The 13,172-nt window shown below is 46.4% G+C and overlaps 6 protein-coding genes across 6 annotated transcripts; 2 read left to right on the top strand and 4 right to left on the bottom strand.

Annotated features, from left to right (window-relative positions):
• Nucleotides 1–686: 686 nt before the first annotated feature.
• LY89DRAFT_609869 (NAD(P)-binding protein) lies at nt 687–1,841 on the bottom strand. Its single transcript, XM_018210533.1, has 2 exons — nt 1,620–1,841; nt 687–1,562 (listed from the first exon to the last, which is right to left on the bottom strand). The coding sequence occupies exons 1-2, from the start codon at nt 1,716–1,718 to the stop codon at nt 726–728; spliced, it is 936 nt and encodes a 311-aa protein (XP_018075674.1). The 5' UTR covers nt 1,719–1,841; the 3' UTR covers nt 687–725.
• Nucleotides 1,842–2,477: 636 nt separating this feature from the next.
• LY89DRAFT_770615 (uncharacterized protein) lies at nt 2,478–3,769 on the top strand (the record flags this gene model as incomplete). The annotated part of the gene is made up of 1 exon (XM_018221859.1): nt 2,478–3,769. One exon carries the CDS (start codon nt 2,478–2,480, stop codon nt 3,723–3,725), a length of 1,248 nt encoding a protein of 415 aa, XP_018075675.1. The 3' UTR covers nt 3,726–3,769.
• Nucleotides 3,770–4,819: 1,050 nt separating this feature from the next.
• Nucleotides 4,820–6,567, bottom strand: LY89DRAFT_694858 (MFS general substrate transporter; the record flags this gene model as incomplete). Its single annotated transcript, XM_018216734.1, has 6 exons — nt 4,820–5,104; nt 5,154–5,486; nt 5,536–5,799; nt 5,845–6,099; nt 6,149–6,365; nt 6,419–6,567. The coding sequence occupies 6 exons, from the start codon at nt 6,565–6,567 to the stop codon at nt 4,820–4,822; spliced, it is 1,503 nt and encodes a 500-aa protein (XP_018075676.1).
• A 781-nt stretch (nt 6,568–7,348) lies between these two features.
• On the bottom strand, nt 7,349–9,198 carry LY89DRAFT_639303 (trichothecene C-8 hydroxylase). The gene is made up of 3 exons (XM_018211612.1): nt 8,715–9,198; nt 7,988–8,656; nt 7,349–7,941 (listed from the first exon to the last, which is right to left on the bottom strand). Exons 1-3 carry the CDS (start codon nt 9,142–9,144, stop codon nt 7,496–7,498), a joined length of 1,545 nt encoding a protein of 514 aa, XP_018075677.1. The 5' UTR covers nt 9,145–9,198; the 3' UTR covers nt 7,349–7,495.
• Nucleotides 9,199–10,033: 835 nt separating this feature from the next.
• On the top strand, nt 10,034–10,967 carry LY89DRAFT_577653 (putative short chain dehydrogenase/ reductase; the record flags this gene model as incomplete). Its single annotated transcript, XM_018208907.1, has 3 exons — nt 10,034–10,176; nt 10,246–10,662; nt 10,742–10,967. 3 exons carry the CDS (start codon nt 10,034–10,036, stop codon nt 10,965–10,967), a joined length of 786 nt encoding a protein of 261 aa, XP_018075678.1.
• A 144-nt stretch (nt 10,968–11,111) lies between these two features.
• LY89DRAFT_553621 (uncharacterized protein) lies at nt 11,112–12,761 on the bottom strand (the record flags this gene model as incomplete). The annotated part of the gene is made up of 3 exons (XM_018208337.2): nt 11,112–11,691; nt 11,734–12,247; nt 12,338–12,761. Coding segments are annotated over 3 exons (1,518 nt in total), but the record flags the coding sequence as incomplete, so codon positions are not given.
• Between the last annotated feature and the right edge of the window lie 411 nt (nt 12,762–13,172).

Here is a 13,172-nt window from a genome sequence, read left to right on the forward strand (position 1 = left end):
TGGAATTGACAATTATGATCACTTGGATAATGACAATTGGATGGATGCAACGACGAGGACGTCGTTCTTCGGAAGGGGGGGGTAATGTCACGGTTCTGGAGTCACGTGCTCGCTAAGTACTCACGTGACCGCTCACCTGTATATATGCTCTGCCTTCCGGCGCTTCTTTCCTTCCTTTCCTCTTTACCTTTAGATTCTAAGAGATAGCCTAATCGATTCCTCGTCTACGTACTTGAGTCCAACCGTGCTGTCACAAAGAGGATGATGAATCGAAGAGTAATGCAATCTCGTTACTAATAGCTTAGTGTTAAGAAACTATATTTGAGTTGAGCACGAAGCTCCTATCTACTGTGGAAAACCGTCTACTTATATAGGTCCTTCCTGCTTACGGATCCTAGTGGACCCTCGAGACCCCCTCTGGACCCCTCGAGGTCCCACAGGCTCCATCACGTGACTACTGGTCCCGTGCACCTGGAACCTTCTTGTTCCGAAGTATCTCCAGCAAGCTCTCTTGCTGGGCCTATCGTGTTTCCTGCTCGTAACAAAAATACGTAGCTGTTATATTATAATAAATTTTTACGTCTGCGGACTAAATATATACGCTTTTAATAAATAAAATATTTATATCAGCTTTACGTTTTAAATTTATACGTATACGTTATATAATACGATATAAATATACTTTCCACCACACTCCTCCAAGATCCACCGAGACGAACTCTGCTTCACTTTGTCTTCTTTGATTTCTTCGCATCTGCTTCTTTCAGACCTGCCTCCACCGTCGTCCACGTTAACTCAGGATATTTATCATTATCCAGCGGATCGAGAGTGCCTGCCCCAGAGACCATGTTCTCCAAGTACTGTAATCCTTGCCACGGCGGCAGTAGCTTAGTGTTCTCACCACGAATGACAAACTTCATGAGCTTCGTCATGACCCTCAAAAAGCCCAGACTACCCATCCACATCGGAGTGTACTCCTGCCCACGCAATTTGGATACAATCACAGCTAAGTCCTTGGAAGAGAACTTGTCCCCCGCAATGCGTAAGAACTTAGGTGTTTGATTGGGGTCTACAGCGACCGCAGCAGTGTATGCGGCGGTATCCACCATCGTCGTGAGATCTAGTACCTGATCGACGCTACCGAAATATATAATACGGTGGAACGCATCATTGATGAGTGGGAGATCGCCGGCTAGCAAGAGTTCCATGAAACCTCCATTTAGAACGCTCGTCCATTGGATGCCCGATTTATCAAGCTCGACATGGAATTCTCGTCGAAGATCGAGGTTTCGATTAGTACCTGGTTTTGTCTTGGTGAAATCTAAGGCGTAGTCGGAAGGGATGAATCTTTGGACTTTTGAAGCGACGGCAGCTTTGAGGAGCGCTCCTTGGGTGCTTAGCATGACATCTCGAAGTCCTTGGAGTGCTGAAACGACGGTGGTGGCACCTTGAAGAGCCTCTGTCAGAGCGGGAAAATTGTTGTAGTCAACTTCTGCGATAATTACACCGGAATCGCGCAGTTTTTGGGTGCGTGATAGTGCTGTTCCCGGACGGACAATTGCCTATCAACCGTTTAGCATTGGACTTTTGCTGTTGTAAAATTGAAAAGAGAATTGTACTTTCACTGCTGCATTCCTTCGGCGCAATGCAAATGCAATCAATTGACCCAGATTACCTGCGGCGCCTGCAACAGCGACAAAACCCTTGGGAGTTGCCATTCGGAAAGGCGTTTCTACAGAGAGAATTGGAGATGGTGATTAAAGACGGAAAGCGGGAAGGGGAAAGTTGAAATGATGTTGCTCTTATTGGAGAGATTGCGCCCTTTTATATCGAGAATAATTGTCTACCAGCTTTGAAATCAAGGAGGTCTAGTGAAGCGCGGAGCTCTTCACCAAGAGAGGCTGATAAACTCTCGGACGAAAAAAGCCGGACTAATCAACCACAAAACTCTCCCTAATTCGTCCGGGTTTTCTTGTCCACCACAACCCCATCAAAACTAGACCTCAATCGGCACTCGCTTTCAGTGTTTCGGCACTCTCGCTCTTTCTTAAGACGCGAAGTCTAAGAGTGCTGAGCGCAAACACCATCAGCTTGGTCATTGATAAGTTCGCTCAAGAGTCGAGTCCCGTAGTCGAGCAAGTGCACATCCGCTAGTGCTGTTTAATGAAAGTCCGATAACTCGGAAAGAAAACTCGTCCTAATTCTGGGAAGATGTCTTTAAGTTCCCTCTTGAGACTTAGTATGTAATTGCCATTTGTGTGGTTTCTCTTGGGCAGCAGTTCAACTCTGGTCGAGATTTAAATCCTGGTCACGTGTTAGAAATTTCCATCCCGACTGACCGCACACTTATCAACGAGCCATTGTTTTTCAACTTCCAGAGAACTCTTCGTTGTTTAAAATTTATGATTTCAGCCATCAATCACCAAGTTTCAAATTTCTAGAAATCTCATATCACTTTCTCCACACTTGCATTGATCATGGAGCTGGAACCGAAACCAGTTTTAAACAATCTCCTGTCTGTCAATACATGGGATGATATGGTTTCCTTAGAGGTAGAGCCTCAGCCTATCAAACTTTCGGTGGAACACTTACTCATGTACCGGACACGTGGTTCCGAGCTTTCAACAGAACTTCTAAATACACCAACTCTCAAGGAGACTCCAGAACCACCTCGATCATGTCAAGCAGCTTCTCTCAGACCGGAAAATAGAAGGGCTTTGGCCCTCCCTAAAGCTTCTGATCTCGATAAACTGCCAATCGCTCGACGTTGCTTCGGCTTGCCCGGATGCCAAATGCAAGGTCCTGGATATCTGATAGTCCCAGGGCTATTCAAGGACGCTGTTATCGTTTCAATAGATTTCGAGAACGTGAAAGCTGTTAAACGCCGAACTACGGACACTGTGTTCGCACAAATGGGTGTTTGCATCCTTGATACCCGTGATCTCTCCGATTCCTCGAAGACAAAATCACCTGAGAGCTTGCTTCGCTCTTACAATTTCTCCACTAGAGCCGTACCGAAGTGGAGACGTGGCCAAGGTTGGAATTTTATATTTGGAGACACAACTTATACGAGCTTGACAGAGTTTTGTAGCGAGCTCGAAAACTTGATCGATCGGTCCAGGAATATCATCTTTCTGGGTCATAATGTGGCCAACGACTTGTCTACTCTTAAGGCTTTAGGATTTGATGTTAAAACTGGAGTATCTGCTGTTCTTGATACGCAACATCTCATGAGGACGATATTTCTGCCTAATCATAAGCCGACGAGCCCGGTTCTTCCTCGGTCGCAGTTTGATCAGAGACTGGTAGGTCTGCTGAACATGTTGGGGTGCGAGTGCAGAGATTTGCATGTTGGAGGTAATGATGCGAACTTCACTATGAGGGCTTTGCTCTTACTACTAGTGGAGAACTTGAGAAGAACGTACAATGTTATTGAACCAGCTCTCAAAGCGAGAGTGGCGTTGATGGAAAGCATCGCAAGAGCGAAGTTGCCAGCCCCAGCTTCAGAGAACAAGGCAGCATCTGTCCAGCCATTGTATCAGATATCATCGACTTTCGAATATGCTTATGGGGGAAGGCCTGCAGAAGAGATTGCGACTCAGGAGTTTCTAAAATGGCATTTACAAATATCGTGGCAGCAATACTGGGTTGGGCAGCAATACTTGGCATGGCAGAAGCTTTTGTCTGAGCGAGTACCATTGCCTTGGCAACAGTATTCTCAATAAGACCATCCTCACAGATACCGGTACATCCAGGCAGGACAGAGATCAAGATTGTGCCAGATATAATATAAAGAGACTTGGCTCACAGGGAGTCCGAATGGCTGCTTTTCAGGGGTGCCTTATTTAAGATTTGCAAGGAATTGTACCTACTATCAAAATGCGAAATTTCCTTCATGTAGTTTTGGATAGGTACCAGCTTCGAGTCTGCGAGATTGCTCAGCAATTCAGGACTGATTGCGCTCATTGCGCTGAAAAGTGTAACGCACGCTTCGAAAAGAAGGAAGACAAAATAAATAGAGAATCATAAAGTAGTCTAAAGATTGTATACCATCTTGAGCAAGCTTGAATGATAATAAAGTCAAACCAGCCTCATCTATCCTATTTCTTGAATTGATATCGCAGTCCAGACACCGAACACGAGAAGTTGAAAAGAGAGCATGCAAAGAGCGCGAAGAATTAAGAGCAATAAATAAGAGCGATAGACAAGATCTGTCATTGAGAAGTTTTTGAAACATCGTGTATAAGGCCAGTTTGAGCTTCCTGGAAGAAAAAGTGCATGCTTGGAGCATAAGGGTCTCCATCAACCTGAGAAAGCCAATATCACTCACTTCAGCGGGGCATTGAAAGTTGATAGGCAGCAGAGATACATCTTGATCGAAAGCAGGACTACAACAAATTCAATAGCCAACCCCTTGAAGAGTATGTCCTTGGCTTTGAAAGTCAAAATATTCCTATGCCAAAGAATCGAGAATACGAGGGGTAATAGCGGGGTATGTCGCTGACTAAGCGAACAGTTCGCGTTCCATCTCGACGCGCTTCTATGTTTTGAAAACACCAACCTCTTCAAGCCAACGCACTTTCAAACTTCACACTCGACATCAATTCCTGTCTCAAACATAAGATCAACTACAAGTCATGCAAATACCACGATCCTCTACTGCCGTAATACAACGGGTGGAGAGGCAGATGCGGCGGTAGTGATTGGTGTTTGGAAGCTAGGAATATGGATATACACAACTGCCAATGCATTGGACCTAAGTAACGCTCCGAGCTTACCGATGACTTTCTCCAATCTTCAGACGTACGTTGACCTACTCCTAATACACATACCTGAATCGTCCCAGCTCGCGATCGGTCTTATCCAGCAAATTTAGAGCAGTCGCTAACAACTCAACGCCATTCAGATGCTCCACAACCACTTCTCCAAGTCCATCCCTCCTTCGATTCTCCCAAATGGGATAAAACCTCAGCAGAATAATCAATGCTATGCCTACGGAGAAGCATACGAACATCGACGCAAATGCAGAACCATAATTGGGCGCCTCCCTCGCAAAGAACAATTGGGGCCCAACGATATTACCAACGCAGTACGCAATAAAAATCTGCAAACTGGTTAGTTACTACAAATATTGTTGGATGTACTGGAGATACCATTGCATTGACAGTAGTCTTTTTTGTGAAGCCTCCCGTGTTGGAGGCGACAAGGGATAGAACCAGAGGGAGGTTGGCAGAGAAGGCTGAAAGCAAGCAGTATCCCATCAATCTGGTCCAGATATACTGATGCGGTATCTGCCGTATCAGAACTGCTCCGACGATTGATATCATCATCATCAATGCCATGAAGAATGTTCTTGTGTTCTCCAGCAAAGTGCTACCACCGCACGCCAACACTACAAAAATACCCTGGAAGACGAATGCGAGCATGGAGACCAGTAGAGTGTTGAGCACGGAGAAGCCCATTCCGTTGATGACAATTGCGGAAAACTACACAATTTTCAGCACTCTATTTTGTGGTGGACGAAGTGACACTCACTGTGCTGATGGCCCCGTTAGGGATGTTCGCACACAACGCAATCAAGACAATGAGCCATGACTTTGGGTCTAGCAAAGCTTCCACAGCCTGTGATCTCTTCCATTGGTTGTTCTTGATCCCAGTCATATTATGTCGCACCCTCTCAACAGCCTTCATGCGATCTTCGTTGGAGAGAAACCAGGCTTTCATCGGAGTATCTGGGAGCAGCACAAACAACATACAAGACCAGGTGAGTGTTGCCGCACCAAAAATGAGGAAGACAGCCTAGTACGAGTCAGAATCTACCACCCAATTCGTTCGAATACTGACCTTCCAAGGCTGAATGCTTTGTACGTGTCCTATTCCGTATGACAGAAGGCCGCCGAGAATTCCTGCTGTCACATTGCCCAGAAACCAGGCTGCATACCGAAGCGGTTGTTCCGTGCGTTTATAAAACATCGAAGTGATGATGCTAAAGCCTGGTGTTACCGCTGCTTCCATAGCCCCAAGAAAGAATCGAGCACTCTGCAGACCAGCTGCGTTGGTAGCAGCAGAAGTACACATCAATATGGCAGCCACAGAAATCTGCTCCTGCATCAGCTATGCCAATCAGTTTGCGTTACAACACCCACACTGAAATTGACAGGAACTTTCCTACTGGGAATCGGACCATCAAGATTGAAGCCGGATACGAAAATGCCATGTATCCGAAGAAGAAGACACTCGATGCCCATGAATATTCTTGTCCGATGAGATGGAGATCTGTTCGAAGACCGAGGATTGACGTATAACTCATTGCTGTCTTGTCTAGAAATTGGAAAAGGTAGGATAATGCCAGTACAGGTAGCAAACTACGACCAAGTAAGTCATTCTCTTTTTGGTGTCAATGATACAATCTACATACCACATATCAATCTTGCGAAGAATTCTTCGATCGTCTTCTTCGGACAGAGATTCGTTGAAACGTACAACGCCGCCAATCTCATCAAGTACGATATTGACATGCTCAAATCCTGCACCAAGGATATCTGAACCCGAGCTCTTGTCTTCCATTATAGCTGGCATTATCTCCTCAATTGATTGGGTCGTTCGTTCTCAAAATTTGCTCACTCTTTCATCAAATGTTCTTTATATTCTTTCATGTTCATACTGGCGATTCGAAGGGCATATACCTAGCTGGGTATACAACAGATGCGCCCACAATCTGAGGCGATCATGAACCCCGAGATCCTGTGCCGGCTACCACAGCATATCCGGCAGAGCCAGAACGTAGTTATATACTAGAAGACTTGATTGGCCTAACTCAGAAACACCAATCTTCGCCGTGCAACCGGCGAGAATGACGGTCGCACGGTTGTATTGACTGTCCTACCAACGCAGCTTGTGTCTGGTCCTAACAAGTAATTACCCCGAGCTCCAGACAAGAATGACACGCAAGACATACGCCACACTCGTATGTTGATCTTATCTTCTTGCTCGTATCTGAGGTGGCACTTCCAACAACCGCGCATCTGTGCCACGACAGTCCACGTCATGCGATTCGATCTTCCGTTCCACCACTGTGGTTACCAAGATGATCTCAACGGCACTTGATTAACACGAAAATGTGAGCTATGCGCAGAACTCTGTGAATCTATCTCATGAGGAAGGTTCTCAAGTAGCTTGAAACAGAGATATCCCCTCGCTAATGTGCTTTGGGATCAGAGCCATCAGACATAGCACTTGTGTATCAGGGAACATAGAAACTGGCAAAACTTAATGAAATGTTTCATGGGAATTAAATGTGCAATCTACTTCTAAGGTATCAATTATCGATTCCCTGATATACGCCATACTCCGGTAGGCGGCCCCAATCCATTATGTTCTACAGCCATAACTAGGTACCTAGGTACCTATCTGCTATGGCACGTGATTGGCGACATCTACAACCTCCAAATTACCTACATCATGGAACATTAGAAGTTCTCAACCAGGTCGCCTCTCAAGCCTCTTTCATCGCGCAACTGACGTCTAGCTCGGGCTTGCGACTCTTGAACAGAATTTTCTGCCTTGAGTTGGGACTTTCCCCAACCCCATTTTTGGTATGCTGCACACTCGTTTGTCCATCTGGCAGCTTCCAATCATAGTACATGACCATATGCGCCAAGAGCAGTTTTATCTCATTGCTAGCGAAGAAGCGTCCTGGGCAAGCATGTTGTCCGTGACCAAAAACATTGCATTCTGGGCTCGTTGTGACGAATTGGTGCTTGTTCTCGTTTCCTGGAGCGTTGCGCAAGTTCAAGAATCGATGGCCGTCGAACTTATCCACGTTGGGAAAGATCGTGGGGTCTTTCATCAAAACAGGTCCCATGCTGATGAAGGCGCTTTTAGGAATTGTGATACCGTCGCTGAGCGAGATTTCTTCTTTCGCTTGGCGAGGCATTTTGACTGTTTTGTCAACTTCAAGTATTCATCCGGGGGTGGAATTACTTACGCAAACTATGCGGATGCAATCTCATACTCTCCTTCAACACACTATCCATCAACTTCAACTTGTACAGGGTATTCTTTTCCCACCTCCCATCCTCCTCCCAAACTCTCTTGATCTCCTCTCTCAGAAGATCGAAATACTCCGGGTTCTCCACCAAATCGAACATAGCAAAGCCCAGAGTGTTAGACGTTGTATGAATAGCCGCCATCGCCAAACTCAACTCTGCATTCGCATACCCGAACTCCCGTCCCTTCGCACTGGCAGTAAACCAATCTACACTATCCAGCACCTTCCTTCTCGGCTTCCCTTCATTCTCGGCAAGCTCTTTTCGTCTCTTGTCCACTTCCGGCTGTATCAGATCCTTCGCTACTTTCACTTCTTCTCTTATCTTTCGACATTCCGGTAGAAACCAATGGACGATGGGACGGAGAGGGGCGGGCCAGTTGTTGAGAGCTTTGGCGGCCATGAATACGTCGACTGTGTACATAACTGAGATCCGTTGCCAATCGGGATTGTTCATGAAAGATTCTCCGAGGAAGATTAGGGCAGAGAGGCGAGAGATTGATTTCAAGAGGGCTGGGGTGAGCACTATTTCTTGCCAGTCGGGCGCAGAGCCATATACTAGATTGAGCGTGTTGGGTGTTTCGGCAGCAATGGGTTGAATCGTCAATGCTTCACCTCAAAAGTCAGCAATTATTCTCACTTGAAAAACGAACACAGAAGCAAGTACCAAGAGCTTGAGTAAGTTGGGTTCTAACCGCATCCTGGAAGATGGTCTGATCGGCACTAAAACCATCGAAACCTGGATACGTAGAAAAGAACTCCTTGGCCACAAAGTCATGGAAATCAAGGCGTTTATCATTCTTAATCTCGTCCATATATTTCGGCGGAATGACTAGTCTGGGCCTACTTTTTTCGTTGAGTCGGAAGGGTTTCCCTTTAGCCATCTCGACGCCTTTGGCGAGGATAGACGCAGCGGAGGTCGTGAACTCTGCTTTCTCTGCTGGTCCCCATTTTGGGTTCACCAGGGGGTATCTAGAGAGAGCGCGGGATAACTTGAGGTGAGAGATAAGCTGTGAGGCGACGATGATGCTGAGTATGACGCCGATTGCGAGGTACACTTTGATTCCAGTGATTGTTGGGTTCGTCAGAGTTGACATTTTGAAGGTTCGAAAAAGGCAGAGGTTGAGGTAAGTGTGGTTTTAGGTCGAAACATCAACGATCTGGTTTCTTTTAGCAGCAAGCTACAGCTCTTGATATACCCCTCTTCAAGCTGCAATGTAACCCACATCGGCATCGAAAAGTGGAGATAGAGGACTAGATGCGAACCGAGTACGATTTCTTCAGTTCGACATTTCTTCTTCCCCCTGAAATCCATCCGAAGTTTTCGGACGAGATGGCGATTACTCGCATCTGCCCCGCAATTGATGTTGAAACAAGGTGAGATCAGATGAAGCAGCGTTTGAAATCTGGCACGAATGCCGACGAATGTGGTCGGATTATCCTTGCTGGCTCTTCCGAGTACGAGCTGTTTCGCATACTTTAAGTACACAGGTCCCTCAATTGGCGAGCTGTCTGGGGAACCTTGCATTCGGCAGTGAAGATCTTTTCGGAATGTCCTCGTACTCGCATATTTCCGAGAGATAGACACGGAATGTAAGGAAAAGTGGTTCTGGGTATGTGGAGCAGAGTTTCGGAGAAAAAGGAGCCGGCAGAGACGTGCAAAAATCGCTGGGATTTCTTTTAGGTGCCCTTCTTGGGGTCTTGAGAGATGTGTGACAATATAAATGGCCATCAACCTTGGAGTGGAAAGCATCTTTGCTTGGCAAGAAGTCTTGCCATGATATGAAAGCGAAATATTCGTATGTGTCTGATATCAATCAGATATTCTTTCTCCGCTCTTTGAGATATATCTGAGAGGGCTTTCAGACGTAGTCTTCAGTCTGCTGCCGCACCTGCTTCAGTCTTGTCGCAGTCACTTGATTTTTGCAAGCCGAAATCGCTCAATCGAGCTGCATCTACTGCAATTCAGCAGATACGCAATCCAGAATGGAAGGAAAGGTATATGCTATCACCGGTGCCGGATCAGGGATCGGTCGTGCTACAGCTATTCGTTGCGCAGAACTCAAATGCGCAGGACTCAGTCTTTGCGATGTTAACTTTCAAGGACTTGAAACCACGAAGAAATTGCTGTACGGATCTCCTTTCCCAAATATCAATCAAAGAGAATTTGGTCAAGTAAGCTAAAAAATCATGAGCAGCGAAGAAGCCAAGTTCCCAGGAAAGGTTTTGCTATTCAAAGCAGATGTCAGCAAAGCTGATGAAGTGGATTCCTGGATTTCCTCTACCACCTCAGAATTCGGAAGACTAGATGGAGCAGCGAACGTCGCTGGCCTCTCAAGACGCTCCCCAGAGACCAACTCTTCCAATATTGTCGAAGAGGATTGGGACACGACACTAGCAGTCAAACTGACAGGAACAATGCATTGTATGCGTGCTCAGTTGAAAGTGATCACGAGACCGGGAGGGAGCATTGTGAATGTGAGCTCGGGAGCAGGCGTGAAAGGTGTGGCTGGGATGCCAAGTTATTGTGCGACAAAGTGGGGTATGAGGGGCTTGATAAAGACGGCGGCTATTGAATTTGGACCAGTGGGGATTAGGGTTAATTGTTTGATGCCGTAAGTGCAGTCTACGTCGTCGAAGTCTTCGATTTTGCAGTGTTGACCGAACTGACGAAACATAGGGCTTGGTAGCAAGTGGAGCGAATTTCGATGAAGCGGTTAAAAAGGGATTGGTTGATCCAGTGAAGTTGAGTGAAGGTACTATGATGAAGAGGATGGGGACTCCAGAAGAAATTGCAAAAGTTATGGCTTTTCTAATGAGTGATGATGCTAGTTTTGTCACCGGTAGTGAGTCTTCTATCTGCTTGAGCACACTGGAGAGGAGCATTCGTATGATTCTTGCTGACGTACTGTATAGCTGATATTGTGGTGGATGGTGGTGGTTCTGGAATTTAACGTCCAGAGATATCAGGTACACTCAAAGCGAAATCAATTGTCCCTCACCCGTTTATACAGCACTTTATCCAATCTGGATATGTTCCACGGAGTGTTCTTGCCAATTTAGTTCATCCAAGATGTGGGAAGTTCCCAGACCAGGTCTCAAAGAAAGCTTCTGAAGGGAGGAAGCATAAACTTCTGAAAATTTCCACCATTAAGAAAAGTCTCGCTAGAATATAAGGTCCCACAAACAGAACAAGAATCAATGCCCCAACTAAAAACTTGGCCGTCGATGATGCGCGCTCACGCTCGTAGCCTGGCAGCGCTGCTGGATTCAGTTTCATCCATAGAGCCACCGGGAAAAGGAACAACAAAGGTAAGCAAGATGTCATTACTGAGCATATTCTCCAGACAAGCCGTTCAGTTTCCGTGGGAAAATGAAAGTTCCAAGCAAGGCAATGTAGTCCTCCGAAGACAGTTCCACCGACCAGAGCTCCGAATGCCAAAAGGAGCAGTTCGTCGTTACCACCATACAAAGCGCGTCCTGGAAGTCCCATCGTCCAATGGCTGGAATCGTTCGGGATCGGAGCGGGGCCCAAGGTCGGATCGAATTCGGGAATGTTCCGTTTGCCTTGCCAGAGATATCGTGGACCGTCTTCAACGATATCTTTCAGCCTTGAACTGGCATAATAATCTATAGGACCTGGGCTGAGGTGTCTGTTCCGCCAAACGGTACCTGGTACCCAAGACTCTGCTCGTACTGTATAGATGGTTTCTATACCTTGAGGTCGCTTCAAGTACAACAGATATGTTATGATACTAGATGCAGAAAAGGCCAAGGCCGCGATTTCGAGCTGTGCCGAAGGTAGACCATGGACTTTACGGACGATCAGCTGGAGGATCAAATACGAAACCTGGAGGACAGCAAGAATCTTCACCAAAGTTCCTCCTTTGTCTAGCCTCTCTAAATGAGATACGGGCAGTTTGGGCGGTGTCGCAACATTATATTTGAATATCAAGTTCCATTGCCGAGCATCCAAAGCCCAGAATCTATCCATTTGCCATTGCTCATCTGGTCCGGTCTGGATTTCAGATCTTGACCGCCTGGAAGTAGATTCTAATCGGTATAGATTCTGCAAGGCAAGATACTCTAGATCTTGATCATCAATATCTCGGCTTGGTAGCGGGAAAGTTTTGTTGTCCTCGATCTCGTTGGATTTCCTGGATGTCCCCTCGATCTCATGCTCTTCTTCTATGCCCATTTCTGTGGCAGAATGTACAGTATTCTCATCTTTGTGAGCTAGCTTCTTCTCGGTCTTGGCTGATCTTCCAGGGACAGACGAAGTAATGTCACCCCAGTCAAGCACAAAATAGCCCATGTTGGCCATATACCCATGGACCATTCCCCATGGAACTTTAGGCACACGAACGGGCTGTGCGTGTAAAATCGTCTCGGATCCGCTCATGGAAAGTTGCATGTCTTTAACACTTTGTCGAGCCGAGAGCATTTCACCAAGCGCTTTCCCAACCAAGAATTCAGGAACGAGAATAGTGATGATCATCCATTTGACTTTGACCCTCGATTCCCAGATGGGGCGCCATATTTTCTCTAAGCCGTGAGGAGAATCTTGAATGGGGGGAACATTCAGATGTTGGATATTCCAGGTGCACAAAATGATGATGGACAAGCAATTCCAGAGGATTCCAGTCGTACTGCGCACGTTTAGCCCAGCGACATAATTGGACCCAGGAGGAGGAAGGGTACAATTTGGCGTAAACTTATGGCTCGCCTGGCAGTGCCTGACGAATAACAGGAGAATTAGAACGACTGTAGAAGGTCTTAAGTGCGCCGACATTCTTTGCAAGTCCGAACAACAATTTATTCGGACGAATGTTGGTGGAAAATGTAATCATTTCTCAGCAAAGAATATGAGGAAAACTAATAACTCTGGGTGGTAGTACGAAACTGCTTATTAATTCCATAATCAGGCCAGCTGAAATTCGACCCTGTCATGGCGGTAATTGACAGGCCCACGAGCCCATGTTCTTCTGCCTCATTTTCGTGCTGGAGGCGGCGCCACGCCAACCAGCTTGATGTGTCTGCTCGGCCCCCAAAACACTAACCAATAGATCTGAACACTGCAATACATACCAGCCATTTTCCCGCAGCAGACCGAATGAGTCGAAGT

This window comes from Mollisia scopiformis, assembly GCF_001500285.1.
Source record: "Mollisia scopiformis unplaced genomic scaffold LY89scaffold_5, whole genome shotgun sequence".
NCBI lineage: Eukaryota > Fungi > Ascomycota > Leotiomycetes > Helotiales > Mollisiaceae > Mollisia > Mollisia scopiformis.

Excerpts from the sequence above, each read along its gene's own strand:
- LY89DRAFT_609869 (XM_018210533.1), bottom strand. The coding sequence starts at position 1,718 with ATGGCAACTCCCAAGGGTTTTGTCGCTGTTGCAGGCGCCGCAGGTAAT. Across the intron at positions 1,563-1,619 it reads GAAGGAATGCAGCAGTGAAA|GCAATTGTCCGTCCGGGAAC; the intron begins GTACAATTCTCT and ends AACGGTTGATAG.
- LY89DRAFT_639303 (XM_018211612.1), bottom strand. The coding sequence starts at position 9,144 with ATGTCAACTCTGACGAACCCAACAATCACTGGAATCAAAGTGTACCTC. Across the intron at positions 8,657-8,714 it reads CCAACTTACTCAAGCTCTTG|CATTGACGATTCAACCCATT; the intron begins GTACTTGCTTCT and ends TTTGAGGTGAAG. Across the intron at positions 7,942-7,987 it reads ATTGCATCCGCATAGTTTGC|TCAAAATGCCTCGCCAAGCG; the intron begins GTAAGTAATTCC and ends TTGACAAAACAG.